Source organism: Octopus sinensis, linkage group LG6, assembly GCF_006345805.1.
Source record: "Octopus sinensis linkage group LG6, ASM634580v1, whole genome shotgun sequence".
Classification (NCBI taxonomy): domain Eukaryota; kingdom Metazoa; phylum Mollusca; class Cephalopoda; order Octopoda; family Octopodidae; genus Octopus; species Octopus sinensis.
The window spans coordinates 90,917,211-90,935,085 of NC_043002.1; the positions used below are offsets into that span (position 1 = coordinate 90,917,211).

The 17,875-nt window shown below is 37.7% G+C and overlaps 1 protein-coding gene across 8 annotated transcripts in view; it reads left to right on the top strand.

Moving 5' to 3' along the window:
- Window positions 1-17,875, top strand: part of LOC115212914 (pleckstrin homology domain-containing family H member 2) — a 1,355,391-nt gene that overhangs the window by 1,158,632 nt on the left and 178,884 nt on the right. For all 8 annotated transcript variants that reach the window (XM_036504153.1, XM_036504157.1, XM_036504154.1 and 5 more), the window contains one exon: window positions 12,611-12,708. In XM_036504153.1, coding sequence (XP_036360046.1) covers window positions 12,611-12,708 — 98 coding nt within the window. The remainder of the gene's footprint in view (window positions 1-12,610; window positions 12,709-17,875) is intronic.

Here is a 17,875-nt window from a genome sequence, read left to right on the forward strand (position 1 = left end):
CCACCACCACACCCACCACCACCACTATTACAATCACCACCACTCCCACCATCATAACTGCCACCACTACTATTACTACTACCAAAACAACCACCACCATCACTACTACTACTACTACTACCACCACCACCACCACCACCACCACTACCACCTCCCCACTACTAGTAATGTTAAGTTTACCCCCTGGAATCTTCTATTCAAGAGAATAGATTTACTATTGAATTCATGCTGAAACTGTATATATGTGTATTTGTCTGTGCATCAGTGTGTGTATGTATGTGTGTGTGTGTGTGCACGTGTGTGTGTGTTACACTCATCTAAAGCCAAATATTTCCCCCACCCATCACCCAAAATAGTTATAATAATGGTTGCAAGAGTAAAGAACTGGTATTTCATCTCGTATATTTCCAGTTGAAATCCACAGCTGGTATTTTAGTATCCAATGAGATGTTGAACTTCTTTGCACCCTAGTTCTAGCTAAGCACACAAAATTAGCACCTACTTCAATTCATATATCAATTTTAAGCTAGCACAGAGTGGTTGGTATCCTATGGTTCCAAAGCGAACTTCTTACCTGCGAAGACCTGTTGAGGCAAGTGAAATCGAAATCGATCAAAAATCAATGGAAATTGCAGTTGTGATAACAGTGCCGGTGGCACATAAAAGAACCATCCGAACATGGCCGTTGCCAGCGCTGCCTCGACTGGCCTCCGTGCCGGTGGCATGTAAAAAGCACCAACCGATTGTGGCTGTTGCCAGCCTCGCCTGGCACCTGTGCCGGTGGCACGTAAAAAGCACCCACTACACTCGCGGAGTGGTTGGCATTAGGAAGGGCATCCAGCCATAGAAACACTGCCAGATCAGACTGGGCCTGCTGTAGCTTCCTGGCTTCCCAGACCCCAGTCGAACCATCCAACCCATGCTAGCATGGAAAGCGGACGTTAAACAATGATGATGATGATGATGATGATGTGCCTGAGCCTGTTGTTCTGATAAAATGACAAGAGAATCAGATAATTAAAATTGGAATGGCATTGGAATGTTACATAGAACAGAATTGAACCAAGGTTAACAACAGTAACGGCTTGTCTTGCATAAGGTGGCGAGCTGACAGAATCGTTAGCACGCCGGGCGAAATGCGTAGCCGTATTTCGTCTGCCGCTATGTTCTGAGTTCAAATTCCGCCGAGGTCGACTTTGCCTTTCATCCTTTTGGGGTCGATTAAATAAGTACCAGTTACGTACTGGGGTCGATATAATCGACTTAATCCGTTTGTCTTCTCTGTGTTTAGCCCCTTGTGGGTAGTAAAGAAATAGGCTTTTTCTTGCATAAGTTCATCACAATGTTTGGTGCATGTTATCCTTCCTTACCAACAAATCCCTTATGATATTGTGATATACAGCTGTTTCTAGATTTTTTTTTTATTATTAAAGAAATCCTCTTTATCTTCAGTGAAGGATCCAATGCATGATGAGTTGTAATAGCTTTGTTGTTTAGAAGCTGTTAAATTGATTAGAGATGATTGGAACACTCCCTTCCCTCCTCATCCCTACCCTTATTTGAAGTCTTTCTATTTGATGTTAAATCTTCCTTGTAATCAGCCTGGATCTTCTCTTCTTTTCAATTTCATTTAGTTTTAGCAAAACGGTCCAGCGCCAACACCTCCACCACCACCGCCACCAACATTACTAATGTCTTCATGTTCGTCACCAGCGCCATCATCACCAACGTCATCATTACCAATGTTTTATCATCATCATCATCAATTCCATAATCACCCTCCTTCACTACCGACAAACACCTTCACCAATCACCAACTTTAACACCATCATCATCATCATCATCACCACTAACAAATATAATCACCACCTCCACCACTAACACAACTACAACTACAGCCATCAACCCTGCCATCATCACCTTAGCCACCATTGCAGTCTCCATTGGCAACCATCACAACAAACACTACCAGCATCACTGCCCTGTCTACAACAACCAACACAAAATATAACTACCATCACCTTCACCACCACCACCACCACCACCACCATCATCATCACCACTATGGTCACCATGACCACCATTACAACTACTACCATTGCCTCAACCAACATTTCCATCACCACTGCTGTCTCAGCTACCACCACTATCACAACTGCCACTACCATCACAATCACCACCACCACTGTCACAACCACTACCACCACTACCAGAACCCTCACAACTACAATAACTACGACCACTACCATCATCCCAACTACTACCACCACCACCACCACCACCACCACCACAATTACCCTGACTACCATCACAACTACCACAACCACCACGACTATCACAAGTACTCTGACTACCAACACAGCTACCACCACCACCACCACCACCACCACCACCACCACCACCACCACCATCATCCCAACTACCACCACCACCAACAACATCACAACTACCATGACCACCACCACCACCACCACCACCACCATCATCCCAACTACCACCACCACCAACAACATCACAACTACCATGACCACCACCACCACTATCACAAGTACTCTGACTACCAACACAGCTACCACCACCACCACCACCACCACCATCATCCCAACAACCACCACCAACAATAACATCGCAACTACCATGACCACCACCACCACCATCGTTATAATTACTACTACCACTGTATTGTCCACACTGTTTAAACTGAAGTATTTTTTTTTTAAATCCCTATTCATTAATGATTCTTTACATTATTTAGAATATTTCAATAAGATCGTTATCTCAACTTTCTACATTGCCTCACATAACGAGAATATTTATCAGCTTTCTATCAGGATTCTTGATTTGTTAGAATTTCAAAATTTCATGATTAATTATTATCTCTATGTACCTGTGTGTGCGTGCGTGTGTGTGTGTGTGTGTGTGTGTGCGTGTGTGTGTGTATGTGTATGCATGTCTGTATGTGTATATTTGTGTTTTTGCATCTGCTTGTGTGCGTATCCTTCCATTTATTCTTGTTTCTCTTTGAATAGTCATCATACATGTGTTGTGTGTGTGCGTGTGTGTGTGAGTGTATACATACACACACACATATATATGTATAACATTATTAAGTTAAGAGAGTTTGGTGAAATGGATTCCCCCAATCCACTAAATAATAGTGATAAAGGTAGTAGTAGTAGCAGTAGCAGTAGTAGTAGTAGCAGCAGCAGCAGCAGCAGCAGCAGTAGTAGTAGTAGTAGTAGTAGTAGTAGTAGTAGTAGTAGTAGTGGTAGCAGCAGCAGCAGCAGCAGCAGCAGCAGCAGTAGTAGTAGTAGTAGTAGTAGTAGTAGTAGTAGTAGTAGTGGTGGTGGTGGTGGTGGTGTCATAGAGAACGGATTAAATGAGATTGGAACGGAATGTCCTGTAGAGCTTTAAACAGATATTTTGCCTCTTAGGAAACAGGAAAGATTATCAGAAGTGTTTTCAACACTGGATGGCTTATTGAAATTATGAGGATATTTAAGGCTACAGGTAGTTTACCCATGACCCACATAAATTCTACCAGAAACAAGACCAACCCTGAGCCAAGTCAAATGATAATAATTACAAATGTAATAATAATAATAATAATAATAATACTCTTTTACTCTTTTACTTGTTTCAGTCATTTGACTGCGGCCATGCTGGAGCACCGCCTTTAGTCGAGCAAATCGACCCCGGGACTTATTCTTTGTAAGCCCAGTACTTATTCTATCGGTCTCTTTTGCCGAACCGCTAAGTGACGGGGACATAAACACACCAGCATCGGTTGTCAAGCAATGTTGGGGGGACAAACACAGACACACAAACACACACACATATATATATATATATATATATATACGATGGGCTTCTTTCAGTTTCCGTCTACCAAATCCACTCACAAGGCTTTGGTCGACCGGGGCTATAGTAGAAGACACTTGCCCAAGGTGCCACGCAGTGGGACTGAACCCGGAACCATGTGGTTGGTAAACAAGCTACTTACCACACAGCCACTCCTGTGCCTAATAGTTCGATCATTTATTGGCCACAAGGGCTAACAAAAATCAATTAAAACATAAAGGGACAAAACACAGGACGAAAGTTACAAAGGGTTTTGTCCGTTTGAAAAAGTTCATGTTCAAAAGCAGGGTAACAACGAAATGTAAGTAACAATTAAAACTCCCAAATGGGGGAGGCGCTTCGAAATGTTACTCGTGGAAAAACCCATAAAAGCCACAGGAGCCTGGTCAAAAGGTCGGTAGAGAGCCCCTTTCTCCTTTTATATTTCCTTTTAATTTTCACAGGTGTATCCTCAGAATTGGTCTGTTCATACTGGACATTCTTGCGACATTCATAATAATAATAATATAATAATAATAATACTCTTTTACTCTTTTACTTGTTTCAGTCATTTGACTGCGGCCATGCTGGAGCACCGCCTTTAGTCGAGCAAATCGACCCCGGGACTTATTCTTTGTAAGCCCAGTACTTATTCTATCGGTCTCTTTTGCCGAACCGCTAAGTGACGGGGACATAAACACACCAGCATTGGTTGTCAAGCAATGTTGGGGGGACAAACACAGACACACAAACACACACATATATATATATATATATATATACGATGGGCTTCTTTCAGTTTCCGTCTACCAAATCCACTCACAAGGCTTTGGTCGGACCGGGGCTATAGTAGAAGACACCTGCCCAAGGTGCCACGCAGTGGGACTGAACCCGGAACCATGTGGTTGGTAAACAAGCTACTTACCACACAGCCACTCCTGTGCCTAATAGTTCGATCGTTTATTGGCCACAAGGGCTAACAAAAATCAATTAAAACATAAAGGGACAAAACACAGGACGAAAGTTACAAAGGGTTTTGTCCGTTTGAAAAAGTTCATGTTCAAAAGCAGGGTAACAACGAAATGTAAGTAACAATTAAAACTCCCAAATGGGGGAGGCGCTTCGAAATGTTACTCGTGGAAAAACCCATAAAAGCCACGGGAGCCTGGTCAAAAGGTCGGTAGAGAGCCCCTTTCTCCTTTTATATTTCCTTTTAATTTTCACAGGTGTATCCTCAGAATTGGTCTGTTCATACTGGACATTCTTGCGACATTCATAATAATAATAATAATAATAATAATCCTTTCTATTAAAAGCACAAAGTCTGAAATTTGGGAGAGCGTACTAGTCGATTACATCGACCACAGTACTCAACTGGTACTTATTTTATCGACCCCGAAAGTTTGAAAGGCAAAGTCAACCTTGGCAAAATTTGAACTCAGAATGTAAAGATGGACAAAATGCCACAGAGCATTTTGCCCAATGTGCTAACAATTTTGCCAACTCACCACCCTAATAATAATAACAGCAATTTTAATAATATTATTGGTAATTGTTGTAATAATGATAATAATAATCATAACAATAATGATGATATAAAGTGTAATAGTGAAAAACAACTTAGAGTTATAGATAATGAATTTGAAATATCTAGCTTGGATAGAGAAAACATGTATATTATGTCTATCATATCTTGATATAGAAGAGATTCCTAGCTCAACACTAAATATAGTCAATAAGAACTTTTCAGGCACACAAAAAAAAAATTCTCAAACATAGACTTAGCTGGATATTTAGCAATAAAAATGTAAAGATGGACAAAATGCCACAGAGCATTTTGCCCAATGTGCTAACAATTTTGCCAACTCACCACCCTAATAATAATAACAGCAATTTTAATAATATTAATGGTAATTGTTGTAATAATGATAATAATAATCATAACAATAATGATGATATAAAGTGTGATAGTGAAAAACAACTTAGAGTTATAGATAATGAATTTGAAATATCTAGCTTGGATAGAGAAAACATGTATATTATGTCTATCATATCTTGATATAGAAGAGATTCCTAGCTCAACACTAAATATAGTCAATAAGAACTTTTCAGGCACACAAAACAAAAAATTCTCAAACATAGACTTAGCTGGATATTTAGCAATAAAAATCAACTGGAATATTCATTGTATAACCAATGCTAAAGAAAAAAACTTTTATAAGTTTATAAATTTTCAGTAACTATCATATACTATTATATAGGTGCTTGCACAACTGATTTTAAGTCAAGATTATATTATCATGTTTTATGTCTGGAGTCTCAAATATAGGAATGTTAGGTAAGGTATTAAATGATCTAAATGATATAAATAGTGCACTGCCCAGTAATAGGAGGAAACAGCAATGCAATGACTCAAGGAGACACTGCATATCTTTACATCCAAATCTAACATATTAAATAAACAAAAATGAATTAATATTAGGTTGTATACATTTGCTTTGAAGAACCTTTAAAACCTTCCCAAATAAATAAGGTAATAATTAGTAATATATGGCGTACTAATATAGGTTGGGTCTATCTTTCTTCATTTTGTATATTTAGTATATTTTATATAGCTAGTATTATTTAATAGATACATTAATATATATTTTTTGTCTGATTATTTCAATCATCTTAATTTTCTGAATAATATTATTATTGTTGTTATTATTATTATTCTATGTTTGACTTTGCTTTATATTTGTACAAGTTGGCTCCAAGTCTCACCCAGAGACCTCAAGAGACAACAGGGTTGGAAGTTCATGTTGTTGTTATGCCTAGTGTGCCATATATTTGGGGGGTGGGATTTTGTACTAATGATGTCTAAAAAAAAAAGTTTTTTTTTTTTTTTTTTTTTTTTTTTAAACCGAAAATTATGGTTGTTTTAAACCTTGAGGTTACATAGAGAGTATTTTGCGTAGGATATGAGCAGTTCCCATGAGCACTATCTTTTGAACTTCTGCCATTTTGAGGTTTCCTGGTATCTGAGTTAGGTAGCTATCAGCCCCTTTTGCTATCATTCCCAGGGCACCTATGACAACAGGTATTGTTTTAGTCTTCAGCTTCCACATTTTGCTGATTTCTATTTCAAGATCTTTATATTTGCTCAGTTTTTGGTAGGTCCTGACAGATACGTTTATATCGATTGGGCAGTCATATCAATGAGGAGGCATGTTCTTTGTTTGAAGTCTTTCAATATGATGTCTGCCTATTTGCATCTATCTTCCTGTCAGTTTGAATGGTGAAGTTCCAGAGGAGTGAGATGTGGTCATTTTCAAGCACTGGGGGTGGTTTGTGTTCCCACCAGTTTTTCTCATGGGGCAACTCCAGGTTTTTACAGATACCCAGTGAATATATTGTGCAGCTCTATCGTGCCTGTTGAGATACTCTGTAGGCGCTAGAAGACTGCACTTGGAGACAACATGGTCAATGGTTTCATTTTGTTGCTTGCATACACGACACGTTGGACTGCTTCTGATCTTTAATATGTTGGCCTGGTAGTTTCTTGTTGGTAGGCATTGATCTTGAGCTGCTATGATAAACCCCTCTGTTTCAGATTTTAAGCAGAGGCCATTAGCCATTGATGGGTCAGGGCTTTGTCGATATCTGCATTATTCGCTCTCTTTGGGTATTTGCCGTAGAGAGGTTTTTCTTGCCATTTATTATTCAGAATATCTAAGGCGCAGTTTTGGCACGGGTTTTCATGCGCCTAGCTTTTTCTGGCTTGTTTCTTGTATGTCTATCTCTAATTCCGAAATTGGTTGTATTCGGAATTCACTTAGATATTCCTTTGCCTGTTTTGTTACTGAGTATGATGCTTTCTTGTTTTCATGTTTTGAGACAAGTTTTAACATCCAGTCCTCAGAGTTTTTCAGGTAGGTGTCTAGGCCAATTGTAGCAATCTTCATTGTTATTGCCAGTTGCAAAAGACCACGGCCTCCCTCTTTCTTGGCAGATAGAGTCGTTCTGTATCTGCCTTAGGGTGGTGCATTCTATGCATTGTCAACAGTTTCCTTATTTTTCTGTCGAGCTGACATATTTCAGTAATTGACCAGTTAACAATATTGAAACTGTAAGTCACGACTGGTATAGCTAATGCATTGATTGCTTCTATCCTGTTTCTTGCATTCAGCTCTGTCTTGAGTATTGCTCTCACTCTTCGATAGCATTCTCTCCTGATCCTTTCCTTCATCTCTGAATGCCTTATTCCGTTCCCTTCAATTACCCCTAGGTACTTGTAGCTCTCCGCTGGGTCTAGTTCTTTTATGACATTCTGTTGGTCAAGGTTAACGTTAGATGTTTCTGTCATTTTTCCTTTGATAAAGGTAGCCTTTGCACATTTATCGAGGCCGAATTGCATTCTGATGTCGTCACTGAATTGTTTGACTATCGCTAGTAAGCCCTTGAGTTGTTGATCATTTTTTGCAAAAAGCTTTAAATCATCCATGTAAACGAGATGATTTATATTTTTATCAAACATTTTATACCCGTACTGCGCGTCATTGAGCAACTTTGAGAGAGGTATTAAGGATAAACAAAAGAGGAGTGGTGACAGTGAGTCACCCTGGAAAATGCCACACGAAATTTTTACATCACCAGCATTTAGGGATTCACTGTCACTGTTCAGAGTTAGTGTGGTTCTCCATGATCTCATACTTACAGTCAAGAAGTTTCGCAGAGTTGGTGCTATCTAATCCAGCTATGTGGTAGGCTATCAAAAGCCTTTTTATAGTCTATCCAGGCTATTGATAAGTTTTTGTGTCATTTGTGACAATCTTCTAAGATCATCTTATGATGAGTAGTTGGTCTTTACAGCCGTAGGATCCACGTTTACATCCTTTCTGTTCATTAGGGAATATGTGCTGTCTGTTAAAAAACTATAGGTATATTCCGTCAGGACAGATGTTAGAGTTTTGTACATAGTTGTTAAGCAGGTTATGGGTCTATAGTTTTTTGGTTCATTTGTTTCTTCACTTTTTGGAAGCAGGAATGTTAACCCATTAACTAGCCAAGGAGGCATCCTACTAGGGTGTTGCAGAACATCATTGTACAGTTCTGTTAGCAGTTCATGGCTCTCTGGGAAGGCATTCAGCCAGAAGTTAGGAATTTTATCCTTTCCTGGAGACTTCCATTTGCTTGACCTCCTGAGAGCAGATCTTATATCTTCTACCTTGACACCCTCCCACTTTTGCTCTTCTAAGGGGTCCAGTTCTGTAGATATTCTGTCAATCCAGGGGGCCTTTTCGTTGTGTTTTTTCTTCTGCCCAGATTTTATTCCAAAATCTCTGCACTTCTTCTTTTGATGGTACAGACCCTGCAGTAAACGCTGTTTTTCCTATCTTCCTGTAAAAATTCTTGGTGTATTTTTGAACATGTTGTTGTCCTGAAAAATCTAACACGCTTTTCATACCTCGCTATGCGGGTAGCTTTGGCAGATACCTTTTGTTTGATGGTTATTATTATTATTATTATTATTATTATTATTATTATTATTATTATTATTATTATTATTATTATTATTATTATTATTTAAGGTGGTGAGCTGGCAGAATTGTCACTGTGCCGGGAAAAATGCTTAGTAGCATTTTTCCTAATTTTACATTCTGAGTTCAAGTGCTGCCGGAGTTGACATTGCTTGTCATCTTCTTGGATCAATAAAATAAGTACCAGTTGACCACAGGGGCCAATGTAATCAACTTACTTCCTCCCCTGGATTTGCTGGCTCTGTGCCAAAATTTGAAATCATCATTATTATTATTTTAACTGTTTTTAAATTCTGTAATTAGATTGTTTAATTATTATTTTTTGATTAATTTAAAATTTATTTTTAGATTTAGCACTTTAATTTTATTTTTTCACTTTCATTTATCTCAATCATATCACAATAATTTTAATTTTTAAATATTTATTCTTTTGAGGAAAATATTTTTGAAATAGAATATCTTCCGTAGTGTATAATATATTGGTTATTTTCCTTTAAAATTCTCATTAACTCAGCCTGTCTTCTCATAGTTTATATTTAGAATTAATACTGTTCAAATGACATTTCCATCATGATTTAAATGATTATCAATGATTTAAATGATTAAATACAAATGCAGCTTGGTTCTGCATATGTATTTGAATTGGCCAGTAATAGTTTAAATGTGAGTAGGTATTTTACATAAACTTTCAAGTCAACAAGTTGTACTGAAGACTCTAAGTACCATATTGGTTTTCAATTTTAGCACAAAACCAGTACTTTTGAGAGAGGTAGTAAGTTGATTACATTGACCCCAGTGCTCAACTGGTACTTATTTTACCAACCCTGAAGTAAAGAAAGGCAAAGTTGACCCCAGTGGCTTTAGAACTCAGAACATGAAGTCAGAAGAAATGCTACAAGACATTTTGTCTGGCACGTAAACAATTCTACCAGCTCAATACCTTGACCCTAAGTACCATTATAAATTCTAGCTTAATCTGGGAAGCACCATTTCTAAGTAGGTCCACTAGAAACCCCTCTACTCCTTATACTGATCATATATTTTTAGTTTTACTAGTGTTTTCCTTAAAATGTTCTCTAATGAAAGTAGTGTGGTATAGCTTTGATAAGGATAGGATGGTGTTTAATTTCTCTATTTCTGTGGAATTTTAGTACATCATATAACTATGCATTAATATGCATGATTACTGCATTGCAGAATTTTGGAATTTGCCAATTTATATGAAACATGTGTAAGCTAATTAAATAATGTAAAATTCTCCATTCTTTTGTGTTTTTCTGTACGTATACACATGAGTGGGCACATGCATACACACACACACACACACATACACATATTGTTCTTATATCCACTTCTCCCGTCCTGACATGGATTCAACTTCTTGAGATCAACTTTTTCCCCTTCTGCCCTAACTCTTCCTCTTCTGCAGATTCCACTTTGAACACTTATACTTCTACACCCAACTGTCAAATCTTCAAGCACATCGCATGTCCACACCATCACTATCACCTCTTTTGCATACTATACTGAATTTTTCCTACACTTAGTTTTGCTCTCAGCTCATTTGTACTCCATCATTCATACCCATAATTTCCGCTATGTAACATTGCATTGCACTTCATACACATTCATCTTACAATTTAGCCTTCACTTACAACCAGAAGCACTTTGTTACCAGTAGAGGTAATATCTTCTTGAACATCATCCACTCTGTTCTTGCGTAAACCTTATCATTTGGTCTCTTCAGTAAGAGAAGCTCTCAAATATGGAGTTTCTTGAGAATTTGAAAGAATTTATTTCCTAGATCCTCTTACTGCTATCTTTTTCTATATATTCTGTCCTTTTTCTTTATATAAAATCTTCCTTCTTTATTATCCTCCCTGTAACCCACAACACCACTTGTACACCCATAGTTTACATTGGGGAGACCATATGGACTTTATATATTAGTGACAGAGGCAGTATTAAATCTGAGAGGTAATATTTATCTCATTTAAATATGGATTTTCTGTTAGAACAAGCTATACTGTAGTAAATACCATGAGAAAAACTCTTATATCGGTTTTTGGTGCAAAACAAGAGTGCATTTTATACCCAAAAGCCAATATGAGAATTTCTCTCATTGTATCAACCATAGTATAGTTTGTTCCACAAAACATCCACATTTAAGTGGGATAAATATTACCTCTCCATTCGGAATTTCTTCTTATTCCTTTTTAGTACATCAAGCCTGTCCGTTTTCCTGATGGTGAAATCTTGTCATCTTTCTGGCCAACTTAAACTTAGCTAGATTTACTTTGTCAACCCTTGATTTTTAGTTTTGCTTTCTCCTGCATGCTAAATTTCTCATTGAATTCATTGTCATTTCTTATCTTGTTTAAGAGATTTCAACACATAACTTGTTTCTATCTTGAGCATCTGTATGCGCTTGGGTATGGCATCTCCCTGTAACTATCTGATTAACTACATAATTAACTGGTGTGAGCACTGGATATTCTCAGCATCTCACTGACTATACAAAATGATCCAACTGTTTTCTCTGCTTTCATATCTTAAATCATACTTTTTGACCATATAGCTGTTAACTGTGATAGCTGGTCCCTCTGTTGGGGCCACTTGGGGCCACTTTGGGTGGTCTGTGTTTCTCAGTGTCTTCTACATATCATGCAACTATAAAAATGAATAATATCATCTTTATATACATACATATATATATCATCATCATCATCATCATTTAGCGTCCGCTTTCCATGCTAGCATGAGTTGGACGGTTCAACTGGGGTCTGTGAAGCCAGAAGGCTGCATCAGGCCCAGTCTCATCTGGCAGTATTTCTACGGCTGGATGCCCTTCCTAACGCCAACCACTCTGTGAGTGTAGTGGGTGCTTTTTACGTGCCACCCACACAGGTGCCAGACGAAGCTGGCAAACGGCCACAAACGGATGGTGCTTTTACGTGCCACTGGCATGGAGGCCAGGCGAGGCTGGCAATGCACATGAACGGATGGTGCTTTTACGTGCCACCGGCATAGAGGCCAGTCGGGGTGGCGCTGGCAATGGCCACGATCAGATGGTTCGCTTAACCACAGCTGAAATTTCCATTGATGTTGATCGACTTCAATTTTGGTTCTGCTTTCTGATATCTGATTTGATTTGGTTTGATTTTGATTTTGATTATATATATATATATACAGACATGTATGTATGTATGTATGTATGTATGTATTATATGAGAACGTTTTATTTACAGGTATGTGATGTTATATCTAAATGGGAACAAGCTTTCCGTGACAGTCACTCAGGGAAAATAGACTCTAATAGCACAATTCGTTTTCTGTTCAAGAATAGGTAAGTTTTCTTTTATCATTCTTTAAATGTAATCCATGTCTTCATTTTAAACTCAGTGACAAAGTATTAAATATTCCTATTGTTTTCCGAATGAGATGATTCTTAGAGCCAAAATGAAAATCTTTCTTTCAGCCACAAACAAAACATTCAGTTCTTATGAAACTGAAACTCTTCTGAGAATCAAATTTATATTTTGCTTGTCTTGAATTGTTCAACCCCAGGTTACCCTTATTAGACTGTGCTGTGATCATAGATATTCCAACTATGACAATACTATCTATATTTTGTTTCAGGCATAGTGCCTTTGGGACTACATTGTCCAAAATGGTAAACTTTAATATATGTGACTTTTGGCTACTATTTCTAGGAGTTGTTTTTACCTCATTAGCCTCTCCTTCTTTAGTTGAGAAATAAAGTAACAGGAACAAACAGAACATGTACATTATTTACATTATTTACATTCGATGGATATTTGTCCTCATCTTGTTTGTTGTTAACACAATGTTTCGGCTGATATACCCTCCATCTGCTTCAGGTGTCTTGGAGAAATTTCGAACCTGGGTTCTCATTCCTGAGGTATTTTTCGATGTTGTTGTTATTATTATCATCATCATCATCATCATCATCATCATTATTATTATTATTATTATTATTATTATTATTATTATTATTATTATTATTATTATTTTTTATTACTGAACAATAATAATAATAATAATAATAATAATAATAATAATAATAATAATAACAATAACAATAATAATAATAATAACATCGAAAAATACCTCAGGAATGAGAACTCAGGTTTGAAGTTTCTCCAAGACACCTGAAGAAGCCTGGAGGGTATATCAGTCGAAACATTATGTTAACAACAAACAAGATGAATGTAAATAATGTACATAATTCCTCATCTCTTAAATATTGAACTGTAGAACAAGTATGGTTAAGAAGTTTATTGCACAATCAAATGGTTCTTGATTTCACAGTCTGACTGCAATGCACCTTGGCAAGAGTCCTCTACTATAATTTCAAGTTGACCAATACCTTGTAAATTGAATTTACCAAAAAAAATCTATTGAAGACTGTTGTGTGTGTGTGTGTGTGTGTGTGCCTGTGTGTGTATCCTTTAGGTTCGTTTATGAGAGATGTTTTTGAATATTGCTATAGAACCTTCTACTTTATTATGTGGGCCTAATGATACCAACTGACAATAGCAGTTTTTTGGGGGGCTGCACCAAGCTGGGCCAACATAAGATAGGATAAATATTGTAATAATAATAATAATAATAATGATAATAATAATAATAATAATAATAATAATAATAATAATAATAATAATACAACAGATTTGCTTGTCAGTTGTTTGACCATAACCAGTTGAGCATATCCCTTAGTGGCTGATGATATGTGCATCTCTGATCACAAGCAGAAGTAGTGGGGGAGCATCATAGTCATGTGTTGAGAGATATTCTTTGGGGTTTGAATAATTCAGCTCTGGAAACATGGGTGTTTCGTTCAACATCCTTAGACAACTCTTATTCAGGGACCTTTTGAGCAGAATGGGTTACTCAACCGGAAAATTCTAACTGGACCCCCACCTGCAAGGCCATGTGCTGTTTATCTTGATATGAGATCACCATGTCGTGCACATATGGTTGTGATGCACGTGCCTGGTGTACCCTTATAAGACAGGTAGTCATGATGGGTATACTGAGCTTCATATATTTTACCCCAGTGTCACTTTGATGGCATGCACTGTTCTCTCACTCAATAATAATAATAATAACAATAATAATAATAATAATAATAATAATAATAATAATGATAATAATAATAATAATAATTATAATAATAATAATAAGGATTACCGGGGGACGTTTAAGATGTAAGAACGATAAAACAGAGCTCCGATATCTATCCACAAACATCGAAAACAAGGACATCGTATGGAGACAAAGATTTACTAACAAAGGATTGAACTGTATCCGAGTAAGTAATACTCATTGAAATTTATTACTATTTTCGAAACAAAATGATGTATTTTGACTCGATATCATCTCCACCTCTAACACAACACATGTAAACACATGTAAACACAAATCACAAAAAAAGAAGTGCCAAGCTGTAATTGTGGAGGCTACCCAGGAAGATGTGGGACAAAGGGGTGAGAAAGGATCTTTAGATGCTGGGCCTCACTGAGGAAATGACAAGGAACTGGGATACATGGTGATTTGCTGTACTTGATAAAACTCATCAAACTAAGTAAAATCCTTGTTCTCCACACATACAGGCTTGTCCTTTCAGGTGCTAGTGCCACTTAAGCATCCATACCTGTGCTGTGTCAATGCACCTGTGCTGGTTCTGCATCAATATACTTGTGCCAGTGCTGCGTAAACGCACCTGTGCTGGTGGTATATAAAAATGTACCCAGCATACTCTGTTAAGTGGTTGGTGTTAAGAAGGGCATCCAGCCATAAAAACCATTCCTCAGCAGACAACTGGAGCCTGGACAGCTCCCTGTCAAACTGCCCAATCCAAGCCAGCATGAAAAGCAGGCATTAAATGATGATAATTCTAGATACATTACATCTGGGGAAAAAAAAATAAAAACAAAACACACAATGGTCATAATTGAAATTCCCTTCATCATAAGTTTACTCAGTCAAGACAGCATATTTCTGACTTGGTGGATTTTCCACACTAAATGCGATACCGTTATGGCAAAGTATTATTGTGTGAGAGATTATACTAAATAGAATATGAATAATATTGTTGAGTAGCGCAGCTAACCAAAGTGGTACAGAGAGATATTTGACACTGAACTCTGTCAAAATTATTTGAGGTTCTTAAGAATGTTTCAATAAGTCAAGAAAGAAGAGATTAGTTAGTAAATAGTTGTGGTTCCATAAGTAGCAGCTCTTTAAAGCTTATTTAATAATATAATATCTTCAGTTGCAGGAAGTTGGAGTTAGACCAGAAATCAACATGTGTATGGAAAAATATCAAATTTAGTGAAGGATGGAATGTATGGGGTATGTCTGGTATGTAAATAAGTGTGTGAATGAGAAAGTTGGAGAGGCGGGGAGATTGTTGTTTTTGTGAATATTGATGCTTATTCTAGTAATTGATATTGTAAAGGTTATATTTAAGGAAATATGTTTACATGTTAAGGTAAATGTCCAAAAGTTCTTGGCAATCTCACTTATCTAAATACAGTTCCTTTCTACACCATGAATACACATTCCGAATATGAATCAAAGAAGGTGTCTCTACATGATTGCTCAAGCTACAAGAAAGAGTAGCCAAATCTTTCTCTAAAAAGATATATTAGACATATTGTATCAGAAATATAAGATGTGATGGTCAGGGTAGGATCTCCTTTCATCATGGGTTCACTAAATCAGAGTGGACTTGGAGGTTATCAACAACAGAAAACAATATCACAAATGTCTGTAAGATGCTTAGCAGTATTTTGTCCATCTGCATGTACTAGGTTCTAGGTTCAAATTCTGTTGAGTTCGACTTTACCATTCAACCTGCAGGAGTTAATAAACTGATACCAGTTGAGTACTGGGGTTGATGAAATTGACTTATCTCCTTCCTGAAATTGCTGGCCTTGTGCCAAAATTTGAAATCAATATTACAAATGTATGTACTTTACACTGGGTGGAGTGAAGGCACATGGCTCAGTGGTTAGAGCATTGAGCTCATAACCATGAGGTAGTGAGTTCAATTCCCAGACAGGGTTGTATGTTGTGTTCTTGAGCAAGACACTTTATTTCACATGATTCCCATTCAGTCAGCTGTAAAAATGAGTTGCGACATCACTGGCACCAAACTGTATCAGCATTTGCCTTTCCCTTAGATAACATTTGTAGCATAGAAAGGGCAGGCTGGTATGCATGAGCAGCTGCTGGTCTTCCATAAACAACCTTGCCCTGACTTGTGCTTCAGAGGGGAACTTTCTAGGTGCAATCCCAATGTGAAATAAAGTGTCCTGCTCAAAGAAAAACCTGATGCTAAGATTAACATCCCACAAACTTGGGACAGTCATCTTGTTTTATTTCTATCATCATCATCGTCATCATCATCGTCATCATCATCATCATCATCATCATCAATTTGAAGTCCACTTTTCTGTGGTTGCATGGGTTGCCCTTCCTGTCACCAACCTTCACTTGTTTCCAATTAAGGTAATATTTTTTTGATGTCCAGACATGTTCTCTCAGAATACTGGAAATGAATGACTCATTTTACAACAATAATGCATTGTTAAGAGAAGAAAAGACAAACTCACTTGCACGCATGCACACACACACACACACACACACACACATGCATCTATATTAATTAGCAGTCTGTCGGTTATAAGGACAAGTGTTACAGTTGATCTGATCAAAGGAACAGCCTGCTCATGAAATTAACACCAAGTGGCTGAGCACTATGTAGGCTCTTTGGGAAATTCGGTGACACAGAATATGACAATGCTGGCTTTTTGAAATACAAGTACAAACCATTTTTAGCAGCTGAGTGGACTAGGGCAATGTGAAATTAAGTGTCCTGCTCAAAGAAAAACCTGGGGTACATCTTATGCATGAGACAAGTTTGAATATTAAGAAAAAAGTCTTTGTACCAAGATTTAAACTAAATTTGGGGTAGGACTTATACATGAATTAATATGGTTTATTAATTGACAAAACTGGAAACTGTATAAAAACATATGAATCATCATCGTCATCATCATCGTTTAACGTCCGGTTTCCATGCTAGCATGGGTTGGATGATTTGACTGAGGGCTGGCGAACCAGATGGCTGCACCAGGCTTCAATCTTGATCTGGCAGAGTTTCTACAGCTGGATGCCCTTCCTAATGCCAATCACTCCAAGAGTGTAGTGGGTGCTTTTATGTGCCACCAGCATGGGGCCAGTCAGGTGTCCGCCGAGGTGGACTTTGCCTTTCATCCTTTCGGGGTCGATAAATTAAGTACCAGTCATGCACTGGAGTCGATGTAATCGACTTAATACCTATGTCTGTCCTTGTTTGTCCCCTCTGTGTTTAGCCCCTTGTGGGTAATAAAGAAATAGGTACTGGCAACAACCTCATTCGAATCTTTTACACATGTCACCGGCATAGGTGTCAATAAGGCGATGCTGGTAACGATCACGCT